The following is an 18955-nucleotide window of genomic DNA, read 5'->3' as shown; positions in this document are numbered from 1 at the left end:
TGGTTCCCTACTTTTATACCTTGAAAAATATCTCCCTCCTCTAGTAATCTAATCAGAGGCTCCAGGGCTAAATTAAATAATAGCGGTGAAAGGGGACATCCCTGTCGCGTTCCCTTGGCCAAGTTGAAGGGTGCTGATAGAAAACCGGGCGTCGAGATTCTAGCCTTGGGATCATTGTATAGTGCGGAAATGAAAACTCTAAAAGGACCAAGGATCTGCATCCCATCCAGTACCCTATCCAACCAATCCCATCTCACGTTATCAAATGCCTTCTCCGCATCAAATGCAACCAAAGAAGGTGTTATAGATCTGTCCGATTTCCAGCATACTGCATCTAGTACTGTGAGGACTTTGCGTATGTTGGTAACTGCGGCTCTGTTTTTAATGAACCCTGACTGAGATGGAGACACCAGATCGGGCATTACAAATGAAAGCCTATCTGCCATGATTTTTGCTGCCAGTTTCAAGTCGACATTGATAAGTGAGATGGGACGGTATGAAGAAGGAAGCATGGTATCCCTTCCGGGCTTGGGAATTAATTTATCATATGCTATATTATCCGACGATGATAAGGGAGAGCCCGTAAGTATTCCATTGAAAACCTTCGTAAGAGGTTCCACTATTTCCCCACCCAGCAGCTTATAGAACTCTATTGAGTACCCATCCAGGCCTGGATCAACGACCCCTCTCTAGTAGCTATAGCCTGTAATATTATTACTCTCCAGAGATACATCCAGGCCCCTCTTGAACTCCTTTATTGTACTCACCATCACCACCTCCTCAGGCAGAGAGTTCCATAGTCTCACTGCTCTTACCGTAAAGAATCCTCTTCTATGTTTGTGTACAAACCTTCTTTCCTCCAGACGCAGAGGATGTCCCCTTGTCACAGTCACAGTCCTGGGGAAAAATAGATGATTGGATAGATTTCTGTACTGACCCCTGATATAATTATACTTACTACGCATAAACATGAAAATATATACAAAAAACATCCATTCCCAAATAAATCATTCCACTCCTCCTTTTGATTGCACTTATTTCAAAAACACAATACTACTATTTCATATTTAAATACTTAAAAAAAAAACACATGCCAAATTTGCCCAATACGAGCTAGAATTCCCTTTCTAGTTTTTACATCACTTCAAATCCACCAAATTTGTGAAAAAAGCCTCCTCCTACGTCACTAGGATTTCCCTCTATTCAAGCGAAAAATCTAAATGAATATTAAGACCATGCAGTTGGAGGGTGTACAGACAGTAAATCCATTTTACTTCTTTTTAATTTATCTGTCCAAATTAATCACCCCATTCTTTTTAACCAGCTCAATACGAGCAAACTTAAGTCCCTTAGTGTTCCCTCTGTGACTGTAACGGTCGCGTACACACACACACAGGGGGGAGGAAAGTAACCACTGCGCTCCACCCTCACCCCTGGCCCTGCCTACTTGCTTCGCAAGTCCTGATGACAGGGGACAACTGGACAGCAAACCCTAGCTTGGAATAAGTGCTGGGAGGACAGACCAGACAAACAACGGAACGTGAACGGACCGAGTCAATACCAGGAGAGCAACGCAGTACAATTGGAGCAAGCAGAGAATCGTCAGGAGAAGCCGGGGGTCATAAATACCAGGAGAGTCGAGAAGTACCAAAGGAGTCAGCAGAAGATCGTCAGGAGGAAGCCGGGGTCAGAATACCAGGAGAGAAGCAAGTGCACAAAGAGCAGGCAGAGGACCGTCAGGAAATAGCAGAAGGTAAGTACTCCAGGTAATGCAAATTCACAGCAGGAGCCTAAATAACAGGCAACATGTGGCCAGCAGGCTGCCAATTTACATACTGAGTAACAGGGGTCATGTGACGTGGCCAGCTCGGTGCTCAGGCTTCATCTGGTTGCTGCGGGGACAGAGGACGCCGGCCGCGCTGAGGAGACGTACGCGGCCGGGTCCGTCCTGCCCCCCATCACCTAGGAGACGATGCTGCTGCGAGCGTCCTCGCTCCTGTACAGAGGTGGGGTGCCGTCTGCGCTGCGGAGCGCATCGTCGGCGCCCCATGACAGTGACATTCCTTAGAATGGGGAATGGGGAAGATTTATCAATTTTGTCTCAATTTGCTCCATAAATATCTTTTAGAGCTGGAGATGAAAGTGGTGAAAGTTGAGACCAAAAATGGTACAGAGCACTATAAATCAGCCGTAGCGCAGCGTTGAAACACATTCCGATGGAATTTGCAACAAGGTGACATTTTTATGCCAGTTTGCGAAAGAAGAGAAGGAACTACTGAATATAGCCAGCTCTGCATGAGGCTGGGACTTTATGACAAAAAGCCGCAATTTATCTGGGGTAAGCTTACAACTAGAGATTAGCGAATGTTTCAAAAATCCAATTCTCTGGTTCGCCTAATTTTTGGTGTGTAGTGTGCACTACAGTGTGTCATTATGTGTGACACTTGGTCTGTGCTGCGCAGGCAGCCGGCAGGGCCCTGAGGGCCGGACTATCCTACCGGACATCACATCTGCTTCTCCCCACCGCATCCCCAGGACCTGACCAGTCAGACTCAGTCAGTGGCAGTGCTGTGCGCTGACCGCTCACGCTGCTGTGCATAAATCAGCGCGCCGCTAGTCGAGACTAGCTAACATTCAACTACTGGCAGTGCGGGCGGCGCTCCTGCTCCTCCTCCTAGGCGGCGCAGCCTGGGCCAGACGCGTGACGTTACCATGAGCGCTCAGCGCAGCCCGCCCACTGCCTGTAGTTGAAGTAGTTGTCTAAGCCAGCCAGACCCAGCCAAGAGACTAGAGAGACAGACAGCGTGGCCCTACCCTACCGTCCGAGTACCGACACTGAAGCTAAGCAGAAGCACTGCAGTAGCTGCTGAAGCTGAGAGTCCGCCTGATTGGTCTGAGACTGTGCCTGACCTAGTGGTGTAGCAGGTTAATAACTTAATAATAAGGTACAAGTAGTGACTGTCTGACTAAGTCTTTTTATAACTAGAGACATGAGATCTGACTCTGAGAGGAGAGCTGGCTCCCCCTGAATCTTCCTGATTTAAAAGTTAAAGGGGTTCTGCACTTTCATTTAACTGATGATCTATACTCTGGATCTATACGCGCCCAGGCTAGTTGATACTAGTCGTGACGTCAGTGGGCCGGCGGTAAACAGTGAGAAGGCCGCGGCGCTGCTGGAGCGCCGCTGCCTTCTCAAACAGCTGATCGGCGGGGGTGCCTGGTGTCTGACCCCCACCGATCAGAAGCTGATGATCTATTCAGAGTTTAGATCATCAGTTAAATGAAAGTGCAGAACCCCTTTAAAGTTACTGTCAGTGCAGCCTGGATGATTACAGTGTTTACTTTACCGTTTAGAGAAATCATGTTCAAATGTGAGCGGTGGGGAGGGTGATCTGTGGTCTGTGGATGTCATGAGTCATTGCACTGTTATAGGGGGGAGGGATCTGTGGATGACACTGTTATAGTGTTATAGGGAGGGGGATCGGGGGTCTGTGGATGTCATGACACTGTTACACGGGGGGGAATCTGTAGATGACACTGTTATAGGGATGGGGGTCTGTCGGTATTGGGTAAAGTGTCGCAGCATTTCTAAGCATACTTGTGTAAATGTATCGTTGTTATAGCTCCCCCCCCTACTTTTATCCTGGCCCCCAGTGTGCCTCCCCAAAATTTGAAAGCTAGAGATGCCACTGCGTGGCAGCATCAGGAGGCCACAGAAAGGCACAATGACAGAGCGTGGAGGTGGCGGCAGCATCAGGAAGCCACAGAGTGGTAAGGTGACACAGTGTGGAGGTGACAGCCACATGAGGAGACCACAGAGAAGCAAGGTGGCATAGTAGTGAGGTAGAAGCAGCATTAGGAGACCACAGAGTGGTCCAATCACAGAGTCTGTAGGTGGCGGCAGCATCAGGAGGCCACAGAGTGGCACAATGACCTAGTGTGGAGGTGGCAGCAGGATCAGGAGGCCACACAGTGGCAAGTTCACATAGAGTGGAGGTGGCAGCCGCATGAGGAGACCACAGAGTGGCAAGGTGACATAGTGGTGAGGTGCAAGCAGCCTGAGGAGACCATAGTGTGGCCCAATCACAGAGTCTGTAGATGGTGAAAGCATCAGGAGGCCACAGAGTGGCAAGGTGACATTGTGTGGAGGTGGCGGCAGCATCAGGAGGCCACAGAGTGCAAGATGACATAGAGTGGAGGTAGGAGCAGCATCAGGAGACCACAGAGTGGCAATGTGACAGTGTGGAGGTGGGTGGCAATACCAGTACCCACTGAAGATGGTGGGTGAAACAAGGAGCACTTGGCATCAGATGTGTGGCATCAGGCGGGTGGCAGCATTAGAATAGTGGCTGAGGCAGGTAGCCAGAAGAATCCAGTCACTTTTGTCAATGTGTTGGTGTGGCACCATGGATGATCTAGTCTGATGCATCAGGAATTGGTGGGGGGAATTCGTAGCTGATGCACGCCTGATTCATCTTGTCAAAGGTAAGCCTTTCCACATTCTTCTTGGGGTGACTATGGCCCCCACCGCACTAAACACCCCCTCTGATGCCACACTACTGTCCGGGCAAAACAGATTTTCCAGGGCCTTTTGCGGCCACAAATCCAGTTTGGCTGCCCAGTAGTCCAGCGGATCTTTAAGGTCGGCTGGCAGGGTACACTCCAAGTATGCCACCACCTGCTGGTTCAGGCTCTGCTCTACGTCTAGCTGCTGGTGAGTAGTTTCTTCACTAGGCTCATCAGCAAGTGACTCGGAGGGAATCCCTGCCTCCATCCCCACTGCATACTGCCACTGTGTGTCTGGTTCCTCTGCCTTATCTTCCTCATCACCCTGTAGCTCCTCTGGCTGCTCCTGCTCCTCCTCTGTCATCTGTGCAGCAAAACTACCCAATTCGCTAGACATTACTTGTGCTCCAATATTTTCCTCCCCCTCCAGTTCAGCCCCCACAGGCCTGATGTGGCTGTAAGATGTAAGCACCACGTCTCCAATCCCCTAACCAGATTTACCAGCATCTGTTCCAGGACATGAAGCAGTGGAATTACATTGTTCATCCTGTAGTCCTGGAGACTGAGAAATAACGTGGCCTCCTCAAAGGGCCTGAGCAAACGGCAGGTATCATGCATGAGCTGCCACTGGCTGACCGAAGTAACACAGGAGAGTACTCCTGTCTACTTGGATCATCAGGAAATCATTGATGGCCTTTCTCTGTTCATAGAGTCGGTCCAACATATGGAGGGTGGAATTCCAACGGGTGGAAACGTCACATATCAGCCTATGTTGGGGATTGCCGTTCTTCCGCTGCAGCTCAAGGAGGGTGTACGAGTGGCTGAAGTGCATGAAAAGTTTCCTGGCCATTTTTAGAATGTCTTTCAGATGGGTGAAAGACTTCAGAAACAGCTTGACAACCAGATTGAACACGTGTGCCAGGCAGGGCGCATGGCTCCGCCCTCCTTGAAACAGCGCCGACACAATGTTCTTACCGTTATCGGTCACCATGGTTCCGATTTTCAGTTGTAGCAGAGAAAGCCAGGATTTGATTTCTTGATGAAGGACATGAAGCAGTTTCTCCCCTGTGTGACTCCGTTCGCCCAGGCAAACTAGGTGCAGAACAGCGTGACACCGCCGTGCCTTGCACATGTGGTATCCTGGAGGGGCACTGTGCATTGTCCCTGCAGTGGAGGCTGAGGAGGCAGAGGCGGACATTGTCGCTGGACCAACGGCATGGCAACGTGGAGGCGGAAGCGGCTTCACCTGGCCAAGTTGCTGGTGTGGCTGTGCGAGAACCACATTCATCCAGTGGGCCGTAAAGGACATGTATTGTCCCTGACCGTAGTTACAGCTCCACAATTCGGCGCTGCCGTGCACTTTGGCAGACACCGACAGGCTCAAGGACTGGCCCACCTCCTGTTCTTCATGTGTGTGCAGCAGGGCTGGTACTGCATTTTTGGCAAATAAATGATGGTGGGACTTGGAAAGGGAGGGACTGCAGCACCAGCAACTTGGCCAGGAGCACATTCAGCTTCTGCGCCGTTGGATGAGTGCATGCATACTGTTGTCTCTTCGCAATCATTTCAGTGATCGATTGCTGATGGAACGCGTGACGAGGCGTAGGAGGAGCAGCAGCATCAGGACCGGTGCGTGCCAGTGGGTGATGCAGCAGTTGCTGCAGCAGGCTGGACCACCACATCGGAGCCACGGTTCTCCCAGGCCACTTAATGGCGATGCTGCATTTGTTCACGCAGGGCCATAGTGCTAACATTGGCACCGAGGCCACGCTTCACCCACTACCCCCAACACTACGCACTGACTGACTGCTATCGCCGCTGCCTCCTTGAGCCCTTGCAGCGCTACTTCCTGGGCAGGTAGGCTCCAGTGAAGCGGGTGGTCTACCCTGGGTGCGTTTTTGACTCCCACTGCTGACACAACTGCTGACTCCCGGCCACGCTAGTGACTTGCTGGCGCTAGGGCAAACTGGCCCCCTCTTCTCCCGATGATGATGAAGCCCTTTCATCACCCGGCTCCCAAGTGCGATCATCGTCATTGAGTAGTGTCTGCACATCACTGATGTTCTCCTCAACCGTCTATGGGTAAAAACACTCTCAGCACCAGCTTCCACGCCACACTCCTCATCACGACTTGCCCGCCTAGCGGCGGATGTCTCTTCCTCATCGTGGCTGGGCAGTAGCTGCTGACTGTCTAGTAGCTGTTCCTCGTTGAAAAGTGGAGCAGAGCCCACAGCATATAATACTTCACACGGTGAGGGAACAGAAAAGGACAGAGGCAGGTTGAGGACAGATGAGGGCACAGGGCCTGCTTCCGGGCCATGCCAACTAAGGGTTGTGTCTGACACACCCACTGACTCTTGGCTGGGGGTGTCTGATATCACTTGTGATGAAGTCTAAGATCGAGTCAACCATTCAAGAACCGCTGAGTTGCTGGTCACGACATGACCGCTAGCTGACACTGGGAGTTCAAGGCCTCTCCAAGTGACCCCTGCTGCCACGGCCCCTTACTCTGCTGCGACCTCTGCCTGCGCCAGAAACATTTAGGCCTCTGCCACTCCCCTGTGCAGGGCCTGGCACTTCTCTGTCTGACATACTGTTAAATCAAATAACCAAATGTTAAATCAAATATTTTTTATTTCGACACTAATACACAGCAAACAGGGCTTTAGAATATGTCACTGCACCGCTAAACGGCAACGCTGAATGGGCAAATATATATATATTTTTTGCCAGTAATACACGGCAAACTGGGCTTTAGAGTGCACCACTGCACCGCACAAGGGCAATCAGGCCCTAGTTTTTTTTACACTTTTACAGAACACAACAGGCTTTTCAACACATAAGTGCAACGCAGGACGGCAAATATATTTTTATTTTGCCAGTAATACATGGCAAACTGGGCTTTAGAATATATCACTGCACTGCAGAACGGCAATTAGGCCCTCATTTTTTTCTGGTTTTACACAAAAGGCTTTTCAACAGATAAGTGCATCGCAGGACAACGACTATATTTTTATTTCGCCAGTAATATACGGCAAACTGGGCTGTAAAATATCTCACTGCACTGCTGAACGGCAATTACGCCCTCATTTGTTTCTAATTTTGCACAAAAGGCCTTTCAACAGATAAGTGCACCGCTGAACGGCGAATATATCTTTATGTCACTAGTAATACACACAAACTGAGCTGTAAAATATCTCACTGCACCACTGAACGGCAATTAGGCCCTAATTATTTTCTATTTTTACACTACACAAAATGCTTTTCAACAGATAAGTGCAACGCTGGATGGCGAATATATTTTTATTTCGCCATTAATACAAGGCAAACTGGGCTTTAGAGTATAGCACTGCACCACACAAGGGCATTTAGGCCCTATTTTTTTTTTACACTTTTACAGAACACAAAAGGCTTTTCAACAGATAAGTGCAAAGCAGGACGGCAAATATATTTTTATTTTGCCAGTAATACACGGCAAACTGGGCTTTAGAATATATCACTGCACCGCTGAGTGGCAAAGATATTTTTCCTTTTTCCACTAATACACGCGCAAAAGGGCTTTAAAACAGATAACTGCACCGCTGAGAGGCAAATATATTTTACTTTTGCCATTAATACATGACAAAAAGGGCTGTAATTTTCGCACTTCACCACTAATACAAGCCAAAAAATGCTTAGAACATATAACTACACCGCACTAGGGCAAAAAAAACATAGAAATATTTCATTGTAATAACCCCTGTTAATGCATGTATCAAACATCACTTGCACCCTAATAAAAACAGTTTGATGGCATTACAGAGCTGTATAATGGCAATTTGGATCCCCAGTCAGTGCTGAAAGCTGTAATAGGAATGTTCCTATTAGGGCTCGTTCACACAAACGTTTTGTGCATTCCGTATACGGGCCTTTTTTTGCGTTCTGTATACGCTCCGTGAGCATTCAGTTTCTGTATTTCAGTTTTTCCGTTCCGTTGAAAGATAGAACATGTCTTAAAAAAGCTCCGAATGTACTCTGTTTGTCTTCCATATCCGTTCCTTTTTTGTGGAACCATCTATTGAAAATGTTATGCCCAGCCCTATGTAATTACTGTATATGCCATATGGAAAAACGGAACGGAACCGGAAACACTACTGAAATAAAAAATGGAAAAACAGATCTGTTACAAACAGCCCGCAAAACACTGAAAAAGCCATACGATCGTGTGAACAAGCCCTTACCCAGGCTGTCACCTTTCCGAATGAACCCTGTTCAACAGAAATGCTGTGGATTGATTCCTCCCTATCCTTCCCCTACACCTTGAATAATCTTTCCCTGCACTTTTTTTTTTAGCACAATGAAGTTTTTCCTGTCACTGTCCCTAGCGCCTGCAGATGTCTCTTCCTGCACTAAGTACACTGGTAAATGGCAGAATATAAGATGGCTGCCTCTATTTATAGGGCTGTGACATCACAGGGCTGTCTGGCTGCTGATTGGCTGCATGCATTGCATTGTAGGTGATCCTGCCTTCCCAGAGTTCCTTGCCCCATGTCCTCACACGTGCAGCAGCCATTTTAGGAAAAAATGCAATTCATTACCACAAAGAGCGAGGACATTTTTCCTGAAATTCCGAATGAATTCCACTTCGTCAGCTTTGATTCGCTCATCTCTACTTACGACATTGCCTATATTTGCGCCTTTTCTTTGATAACACATTCATTAATGTGATGGCCCTAACACCACTTTATTAACCCCGTCCCCCCACTTTTATCAGCAGGTTGCTATTTTGGGGTGAATTCATCTAAACCTCTGCTTATTTGGGGTTTAGCAGTCCAGTGTGTGGCCTTGATGAATGACAGCTATGTGTGCACGCTCCCATAGGGCATGCTACCAGTCACTGATAAAACCGCCCATAGGACTCCTAAAGATTTTAATAAATTAAAGGGGTTATCCCATGACTAATGTAAAAAATGTTTTAAATCAGACATTATACAGCACATGACAACCTCTTTCTAACAGAGCTAGAACCAGCCCTGCACCTCACATGGATCCAGAGATCTCCCCATTCATAGCTCTGCTAGATTTATATCAAGCTGACAGCTCAGGGGGAGTGTCTTTTCTGCTGCAGCTCAGGAGGCGTGTCCATGCTCTCCCTATCACATCTCAGGAGGCGTGTCCATGCTCTCCCTATTACAGCTCAGGGGGCAGCTGAAGGATGAGCAGTTAAAAAAAAAATAAGAAAAACAAACAAACAGCAGATGGCGCTATACAAATACATTTTATTGAATAGCTCAGTGACTATGCTAAATTTTTAATTACATGCAATTACAGAAGTGTTCAGATCCAGGTGCTGGTTTGAAAACGGCAGATCACTGGGAAAATCACTGGTTCTGCCAATTTTTTTTATCCAACACTATATAGCAATTTGCTCAGCTCCTCCTGCTCTATAAGGCCCCTTTCAGACGAGTGAGCCCCACGCATTGGACTGTCAGGGAGTCCTCATTTCCCAGCACTGACTGGGTCACACAGCATTATATTGATTTATGATGCTATGTAACCCTTCCAGTTCTGGAATGTATTGGCCAACACTGACATAATGCTGCAGTGCTATCCAATACATTCCAGAGCTCTAAGGTTTCCATAGCATCATAAATTAATATAATGCTGTTCGACCATATCAGTGCTGGAAGGTTAGGGCGGGTGCTCTCCCTGACACACACTGCGAGTCTGATGCTGATGCGTGGCCTAACATGTTGCTGGTAGATTGGACTGCATTTTCGATGGGTTCCCTTTAAGTTGTATTGGACAGAACAAATCGTGTTAAGTATACTGTTGCTAATCTCCATGCATTTTTATATAATAAAAGTACAGCGAAAATTTCAGAATCGAAAATGGCTTGTACATTCTGTGTCCTCATAAACCCAGTGCTTTCAGCAAGAGGCAAAGGCAAGCTTCCATGGTGGTATCCACCTTGGGCACACAATAATAGGTGCAAATGTCATGTTTGGTAACATTGTTCTATAATGTTGATAAATCCATGTATACAGCTCCATCTCCGACCTCGGCACTTTCACTGCTGCTGCAGGCTCAGCTGTACAGAGCTGAGTTTCATCTTGCATTCACGATGCAATTGCTTTGATAAAGAGAATTTCCACATTTCCCGCACAATCAAATCAAAAGCATTGACTTGGAGAGGCTTCTATTTGTGCCGCTAAATAGATTTCTCTCCTGAGCAGGTAAAGTGTTTTAATTAATATTGGAGCTTCTCAAAACAGCAATATTTATGAAGATCGCTCCGGTAAGCTTCCATTCTGTCGAAGGACTTAATAGAGATTTAATGGGTTGACCTGTCATTCGATTTCATGTCTTGCATTCATAGAGCAGTGACTGCAGAAGGGGAGAAAGGGCTTTTTATAAGCCAGCATATTCCCTTAACCATTTCCAAGTTATCAACAGCTTCTGCTAAACAAAAGCGGTTCTGAATGAGGAGAACACTTGAGGGCATAGAAATAATCCGAGGCACGTCTGTATGTGTGATGGGTTCCATTGTGACACGACCAACTGCTTGCTGCCTCCGTATGAAGTGAGTCAACGTTATTTAGCCAACATTCTTTGTGGCTTGGCAGAATGAAAAGATTATTCGGATATTCAATTAAACGCTGAATAGGGGCTCTCTGAGAATCAGGTGAGTTAGACAACGACATTGACATTCATCAATGCGATGTCTTTATGGTTTTTATGAAATAACCTCAGGAACATGGAGATGTGTGGCTTTTATTTAGCGAAATCTTTCAGTGTAGCAGAGGGAAAAAAATTCTTGAGTGCGATACGAGTTATATTTTGAAAAAAACACATCCTAGCTTCAGATTTGGCTCGGGAAGTATAGTAAAGGTGGTGGATAAGTATAATTTTTAACCCATTAGGTTCATGACAAGCAACCCTTGACATTGTCTACTGGTTATTGTTAGGAAGAAAGCCCATGAAGACCACTGTCCTTTGAGAGGTACCATCACCAGCTTTGGGATTTTTCGGGATTTGCATTTTTCAATGAAATACCATAAAAATTACAACTGAGAAAATTTTAGATCCGTTTAGGGACAGATTCTAACCAATTGGTCAAAAAAAATTATTTGGGTCAGATTGGTTTTTACCCGAATCAGAAGTGCTCTAATTACCCTGAAACCTGTATATGACTCTATGAGGTCTCCTAGAACTGATATTTTTTTCTTGTCTCTCTTTTTTCATTTTTTTTTCTCTCTCCTCTTCCCCTTTAGGCTCTTTAACTCAATGACAGCATTAGTAAATAATGTCACACTCCCCTATTGGATTTGCTTTTTAAAATTAAAAATTTCTTATTGGGAAAAGATGCCTGTTTATGTCTATACATACACATGGTAGTATCTAAAGAAGCAGTGGCTTGTTATGAACAAGCGGTCCAAAAATTATGCTTTAAAGTGGTTATCCGAGATCTAAAAAAAAATGAAAGCACTGTAAATCTAATGGTAAGCAATATATATATGAGCTAAGAAAGTTTAAAGGTGTTGTACACTTTTTACTATTGATGACCTATCTTCAGGATAGGTCATCATCAGATTGGCAGGGGTCCGACTCCCGACACCCCTTTTGTAAGAAGCAGTAGCTTATTCTGAACAAGCCTCCAAAAATTCTTCCTTTTGTTGCAGCATTAAAGTGTAAATGTGGACCTCATGGAAAAAGGAGATGTGTAGCTGTGTAGGGGTAACAGTAGCAGCGGTAGTAGCTGTAGCAGTAGAGCATAGAACCAACTAGACAAGGGAGTAGATGTGTGGCTGTGTAGAGGTAATTGTAGTGGCAGTAGGGGGAGTAGCAGCCATATAGTACAGAATATGATGGCAGGCAGGCAGCATCAGTGGCAGATCTTTTCATTGGCCTCAGCTGGAGGTGTGTAAAAATCCTCACAGATCCATGTGACAAATGTGATGCTTTGTATACTTGCGAATGACAAGTTTGCCCATTTGGGTGTAAGGACTCCACCTTCCGCTCTGAAAAACTTTTTGGGAGATGACACTGGATTCTGGCCAATTCTGGCCAAGATAATACAGTGAGACCAATTTCTGTTCCAATTTGCCCGCCCAGAAATCCATGGAAGCCGGAGAAGTGCCAGAGTCTAGGTAGAATAGAACATAGTTGTTCAGGTGATACATATCTATTTGCTAATTTGTATCAGTCTGGTTCGGCACATGAAGAAAACTGCTCCACCGTGTTCATGAGACAGAATTGGCTGCTGGTGGTGCTGCTGTAGTTTCTGCTACTTGTGGTCGCAGAGACCACAGGAGGTCAATGGCTCAGCAGAGGGAGAAAAGGGGCTTCATGGCCAGATATGCTGGTGGCAGGTGTTTGCTCACCGAAAGCTGCTGCAAGCTGTGTACACTGTGTAGCTCCAGCACCAGAAGTCGGCGCTGGAACTACGTAGCTTCACCCGTTGTGCACTGCAGTTATCAGGCCTGTCCAGTAAACAATATGTATAATATGCAGAGAATAACACATCTGAGGATAATTTCAAATAAATTGTGGACATGATTACAAAAAAACATGGCAAATTCTTACCCAAAACAGTGCCATGTGCAAATAGGTTGTGTGTGATGTTGCAGCACAGCTCTGTTCATTTCAATGGACCTCATTTGCAATGCCAGGTACATATCCAATAGGTAGGTGTGGCACAATATGTGGCAAATTTCGGCTCCTGGCATCTCTTCCAAGCACAACAGTGTACATAGTATAAGGGGGCTGAGCTGCAACTAGGCCATGTGACCGATGTACGGTGACGTCGTATGGCCTAGGAAGAGGCCACTGCACTCACAAAGCGCTGGCCTCTTCTAACAGCTGATTGGCTGGCATCCTGGGTGTCAGACCCCCACCAATCTGATATTGATGACCTATCCTGGGAATAGATCATCAATATATACAGTTGCAAGAAAAAGTATGTGAACCCTTTGGAATGATATGGATTTCTGCACAAATTGGTCATAAAATGTGATCTGATCTTCATCTAAGTCACACCAATAGACAATCACAGTCTGCTTAAACTAATAACACACAAATAATTAAATGTTACCATGTTTTTTTTGAACACACCATGTAAACATTCACAGTGCAGGTAGAAAAAGTATGTGAACCCCTAGACTAATGACTTCTCCAAGAGATAATTGGAGTGAGTTGTCAGCCAACTGGAGTCCAATCAATGAGATGAGATTGGAGGTGTTGGTTACAGCTGCCCTATAAAACACACACACCAGTTCTGGGTTTGCTTTTCACAAGAAGCATTGCCTGATGTGAATGATGCCATACTTTTTCTTGCAACTGTATTTCCAGATAACCTCTTTAAGTCTGTTCTTGGCATAATAGAAATCAGCTCTAAATGCACTGATTTCTTGGTGGGCTTTTGTTTATACACAGTAGCCAATCAGAGGAGGCAGAGCTGCACTAAAAAGCAGGCAAATAGTAAGATCTGTGAAAAATAAATAGTAGGTAATCATCACCTGTAGGTACTGACATATACTGTATCATTTTTTATGCTCCCGACTGGACAGTCACTTTTGTTCCCATTAAAGTACTGAATTTGGTTTTCACAGGTTCCATGATACAATGGACTGTTTTGATCTCATATGCAATGGATCTTAATGGATCCTGACAAAGTGGATACATGTTATTTCCGTTTTCTTTACCGGGCAGAGTTTTGACACCTGCAGATAAAATAGCACCAGTGGTACCAAGGATGTCATTACAGTACCAGAACTTAGTATTAAGGCTGGGCCAGACTAGAATTAAAAAGCATACCTAGTACACAAACTTCATCAGTCTGTCGGTAACTTTGAACTCTCAAAACTGCTGACAGCTCCCTATAGGTGATGGGAGAGTGTGAGCTAGACATGAAGGTTGTATTACTGAGATACTGATGTTTTCATACCCCCGAAGCTGCAATGGGAAGTCTGTATGAGGCAGATCCTCCATGTTCCCTGCCTCAGCCTCCCTGGACTATATGCATCTCAGCCCCTCCCCTCTGCTCTGAGCGACAGTTCTATCACCCAATCAGGAGATCAATGAGGTTCAGTGCTTCATTGGTCTTGTGCTCTGCAGTACAAACAGTAGCCAAGGCAATGCACAAAATTAAAAGCCTACAGCTCTTGCCTGAATACTTCAGTCCCTTCAAGCATCTAGGACAAGAGATGGACCCCCACCAATCTTATTTCTGGCCTATCCTAAATATAGTCTATTCATTTAAATGGCTGGATAACCCCTTTTAATAATATTTTCCCTTTGAAAAAGGCTTGCGATCTGCAAAAAGTTGGGGACCTTTGCTGTATCCAGTAGAAAAGGCACTTTATTACCACCTTGATAAAATTACAGCTTCAGTTGAGCAATTATTGACTTGTTGGAGATAAAGGAGGACATCTCCTCCTTCCCTGATCCAGTTACTTGTGAAGAAAGAGTTTCACAGTAGTGTGTTTGAAGACATAGGCAGAGAATAACAATAAAATACTGTGCTGTCTGTGGATCAGCAATAGCAGGGCTCTTTTATTATACTCCGACGACAACAAAAAAGCCTTGTTCTATAAAAGTGTTTTTTTTCACTAAAAAGACCTGTGTTACTCCTCAATGCCAGGAATGTTTATTATTACATTATGACTGCCACTATAGTGATCAGTTTGGATTATGATTACGTGTACCTTTCAGCATTTTGCACATGAGCGACCTTTTAATATCAGGTCAGGATTAAGCATCACTTTGGCCTCACAAGGGCCCACTCTGGCCGCAGGTTATTTTAAAGTGAGTATGATGCTCCTCTTTCCCCACCCCACAATTGCCATGGGTCTCTTATAGATTACACTGGTGCATCATCCCAGTCAGAAAACTTTGTTATCAACCCCCTTCCTACCCTAGACCACCTAGGATGTTACCATAAAATTGTTCCCTGCCCTGGATAACAATGGATAGTTACCATTAATGGGGTTGTGAAAAGGTTAAAATGTATTCCCTATCCGTAGCTGATTGGCTTGGATATGACTGCTGGGACCCCTACAATCCTGAGAATAGTGGTCCCATTCCCTTGTCTAAATGGAGTGGCATGCTGCCATACGATTCCTTTGTGGGACTACCCGAGATTGTGGATCAAATCTACGACCAAGAATTAAATATTCCCTAGCAATATTCTGAACTTGTTTTAATTTCTAATCAAGAGAGGTTCCAATGTGCTTCAGTTTTGACTGATGACAAGTGGCCATTGGGCATTAAAATGTGCCCAGAATACTGGTGCTGAGTTACAGATGAGTAAATCGATTTGTACATTCTGAGTTCTTCACCTGCAATAGGCTGTCCCTGTTTCTGGTGAAACTCCCCCCTGCAGATTGATTGACAGGGCTGGACATCTCACCCGTTCCTGACAATCGCATGCCTAGGTCATTGCTCTGAGTAGCTTGGTAAGTGCTCAGACTCTGCTTCTGGAGCAGTGACTGTTCATGTGTCATTGCCTACTTGGAGCAGTGGTGCAGGAGTGAGATGTCCAGCCCTGTCAATCAAGCACCATGGGGTAGCTTCACCAGCAGCGGGGACAGCCCTTTGAAAATGAAGAACTTATTATGATGCACGAATCGCTTCGCTCATCATCATTGCTAAAAAGTCTATGGAAGAATAAATTTTCGGATAGATTTGATCAGAACACTAAGAAACATAGGGCTAATGATAAGAAAAATACAGACAATATGCCCACTTTAATATAACAGCAAAGCTCCTAATTTTCAGACATTAAACGGATTTACCGCTCTCATGGAGGATGATAAAGTGCATAACCTATTGGCATATGGATGTCAGATAGGTGTGCATCCGTTTTCTCAAACAATTTATTACCTGGTATTATGGATGAGCAAACATGTGGAAGCTCCCGTTTGCCGGGTTTCAGCCAAACTTTGGGTCAAAGTTTGGTTTTGGGACCCGAACTTGAACCCAAACCCTATTTAAGTCAATGGGGACCCAAACTTCACTTTATTATTTTCCGTTGTAACATGGTTATATCTGAAAATAATAGCATTCTTAAGACGGAAGGCAAGACAATATGGCCATTTAGGGGCTAAAAAAACCTCACCTCATGCACTGTTCAGTGAAGATAGCAGAAGCTGCTGCAGTGCGATCAAGTGCATGAGGTGAGTTTTTTTTAACCCCTAAATGGCCATATTGTTTTGCATTCTGTCTTAAGAATGCTATTATTTTCCGATATAACCATTTTATAACAGAAGATAATAAAATCACCCGAACACTGAACCCAAACCTGGACTTAAGTGAAAAACTTAGCAGTTTGGGTTTGCTCATCCCCATCTGGTGTGTATCCCTGGTTACATCACAAAGGTTTTTCTGGCTTCAGTTCCCACATCTTGCTGAACATTTTGTGATTCTGATTTCTTGAGGTCTTGTGGCATTAGCCTATATTATTAAACAGGGAAGCCTACTGGATCTTTTTTAAAGAGGCTTTCTAAGATTTTTTAACTGATGACCTATCCTTTGGGTAGGTCATCAGTATCTGATCGGTGGCCTTCTTTCCGCTTTCCCTAGGCCACGTGACATTACATTTATTGGTTACATGGCCTAGGTGCAGCTCGACCTCATTTAAGTGAATGGGGCTGAGCTGCGATACCAAGTGCAGCCAATATACAATGGACGGCAAGCTGAGTGAAGGCAGCTGTGCTACTGCGAGCGCTGGTGCCTTCTCAAAAAGCTGATCAGCATGGGTCCGAGGTGTTGGATCCCCACTGATCAAATACCGATGACCTATGCAGAGGATAGGCCATCAGTTAAAAAAATCTCGGAAAACCCCTTTAAAGAGCATCCGTTAGTAGGTTCAACCCTATTATACCAGGCATACTATCTGGTAGGGTTAATACTATTGAGTAAAAGCGTGCCTTTTTTTTTAACAGATCTGCTACGCTGTTACTCAGAAATTCATCTTTTAATGTTTATGCAAATGAGGCATTCTGTGCATTGAGGAGCAGACCCGAGACCCTCAGTGCATCTTAGCTGATCCGTTATGGCCACTACACCCCTTTGTTGATTGACAGCGCTAGGCATCATAAGTGTCTTCTCGACTGACCCTGTGATCCTGCTCTGTACATTACCATTATCAGCAAGCAGAAGCAGATGTACTGTACATGGACTGGTGGTGTAATGTACGGGCAGTAAATTAAAGTAATAATTTATGTAATTAACAATACATCTATATTTTCTGCTTATTATTCTTATTTTTATGATCAACAGATGAAAAGTTCCTGGAAAACCACAATTTAGCCAAGAGCGCTCAAGAGAAGGTCAACTCTGCCCTCCTGGAATACACAATGTGCCACTACCCCCACTGTACGGACAAGTATCGTCTACTTCTTCTGCGGTTAGCTGAAATTCGATCCATCAGCATGCAAGCAGAAGAGTATCTTTACCACAAGCACCTTAGTGGGGAAGTTCCCTGCAACAACTTACTAATTGAAATGCTCCATGCCAAGCGAGCTTGAGAAGCTCCATCCGGAAACGGCTCTATATTGAAGCCTTCAAGGGATTGTTCCACCTAAAGAAGCCAGGGACTCTGCAAAGAGTGAAACCATTTTTATCAATGCTGCCTGTCCAGAAAAAAAAAAAAAATCTTTGGTGATATATTTAACCTATAGTATTGGAAAGTTTCAGATTTATTTTAATATAATTGTGGCTCTTTACGGAGTGGTCTATTACGTGTATTGAATTTTTAATATGCCATTTGTGTTTTTGTTCATGATGATCTAAATGCTTCTTAACATTAATGTGAAGAGAAAAAAACAACCGCTACATGTGTGGGTGATCTATAGGTATGTTTATTTAAAACTTTCTTAAGATACCATTTTATTACTTTAACATATGTCCAAAGTTCAGCCATATTGGTGTGCTTGAATATGGCTTGGTCGCTGAATCCATTTTATTCAGATCCGTTGTGAATGTGTTTATAGTTCGGCACAATAAGTCTAAAGCACATATTTTAAAGGATCCAACAAATAAAAGACTATTGCATTATGTAAACTGGGTAGCTTCCTTCTTGAATACCCTCAGCAGTTTATATTGTGGTCTTATTTTGAGAAAAACATGAGTACCTCTCATACATTCTTTCGCACACATTGTTCTGGGAAGATGAACAACTATTAATGCAAAATAAGGTAAGATAGTATTTTGTTGTAATGGTGGTGGTGGTGAAGAAAGCTTTGCATTTAGCCCTGTGTCCATATCTCTATGAACATAACTGTTTGCATACAAAATACCTCCCCCTTGAGATGGTGACCCTCAAAAAGGCTTTCCAAGACTTAAATGTCAATGACCTATCCTCAGGATAGGTCATCAATATCTGATCATGGAGCTCCAACTCCCAGCCTCCCACCACTGTTCTGCAATGGGAAAGGGGTTGTAAGGGATACCACCCCTCGTGCCTGCT

The 18955-nt window shown here is 44.9% G+C and overlaps 1 protein-coding gene across 4 annotated transcripts in view; it reads left to right on the top strand.

Moving 5' to 3' along the window:
* The window catches only part of NR5A1 (nuclear receptor subfamily 5 group A member 1), a 229004-nt gene extending 210455 nt beyond the window's left edge, over positions 1–18549 (top strand). For all 4 annotated transcript variants that reach the window (XM_044306163.1, XM_044306164.1, XM_044306160.1 and 1 more), the window contains exon 7: positions 17767–18549. In XM_044306163.1, the coding sequence (XP_044162098.1) occupies positions 17767–18014 (248 nt within the window). In that variant the 3' untranslated portion in view covers positions 18015–18549. The remainder of the gene's footprint in view (positions 1–17766) is intronic.
* Positions 18550–18955: the final 406 nt, after the last annotated feature.

This window comes from Bufo gargarizans, chromosome 9 (genome assembly GCF_014858855.1).
Source record: "Bufo gargarizans isolate SCDJY-AF-19 chromosome 9, ASM1485885v1, whole genome shotgun sequence".
Taxonomy (NCBI): domain Eukaryota; kingdom Metazoa; phylum Chordata; class Amphibia; order Anura; family Bufonidae; genus Bufo; species Bufo gargarizans.
This window is presented reverse-complemented; position numbering and strand designations above follow the sequence as displayed.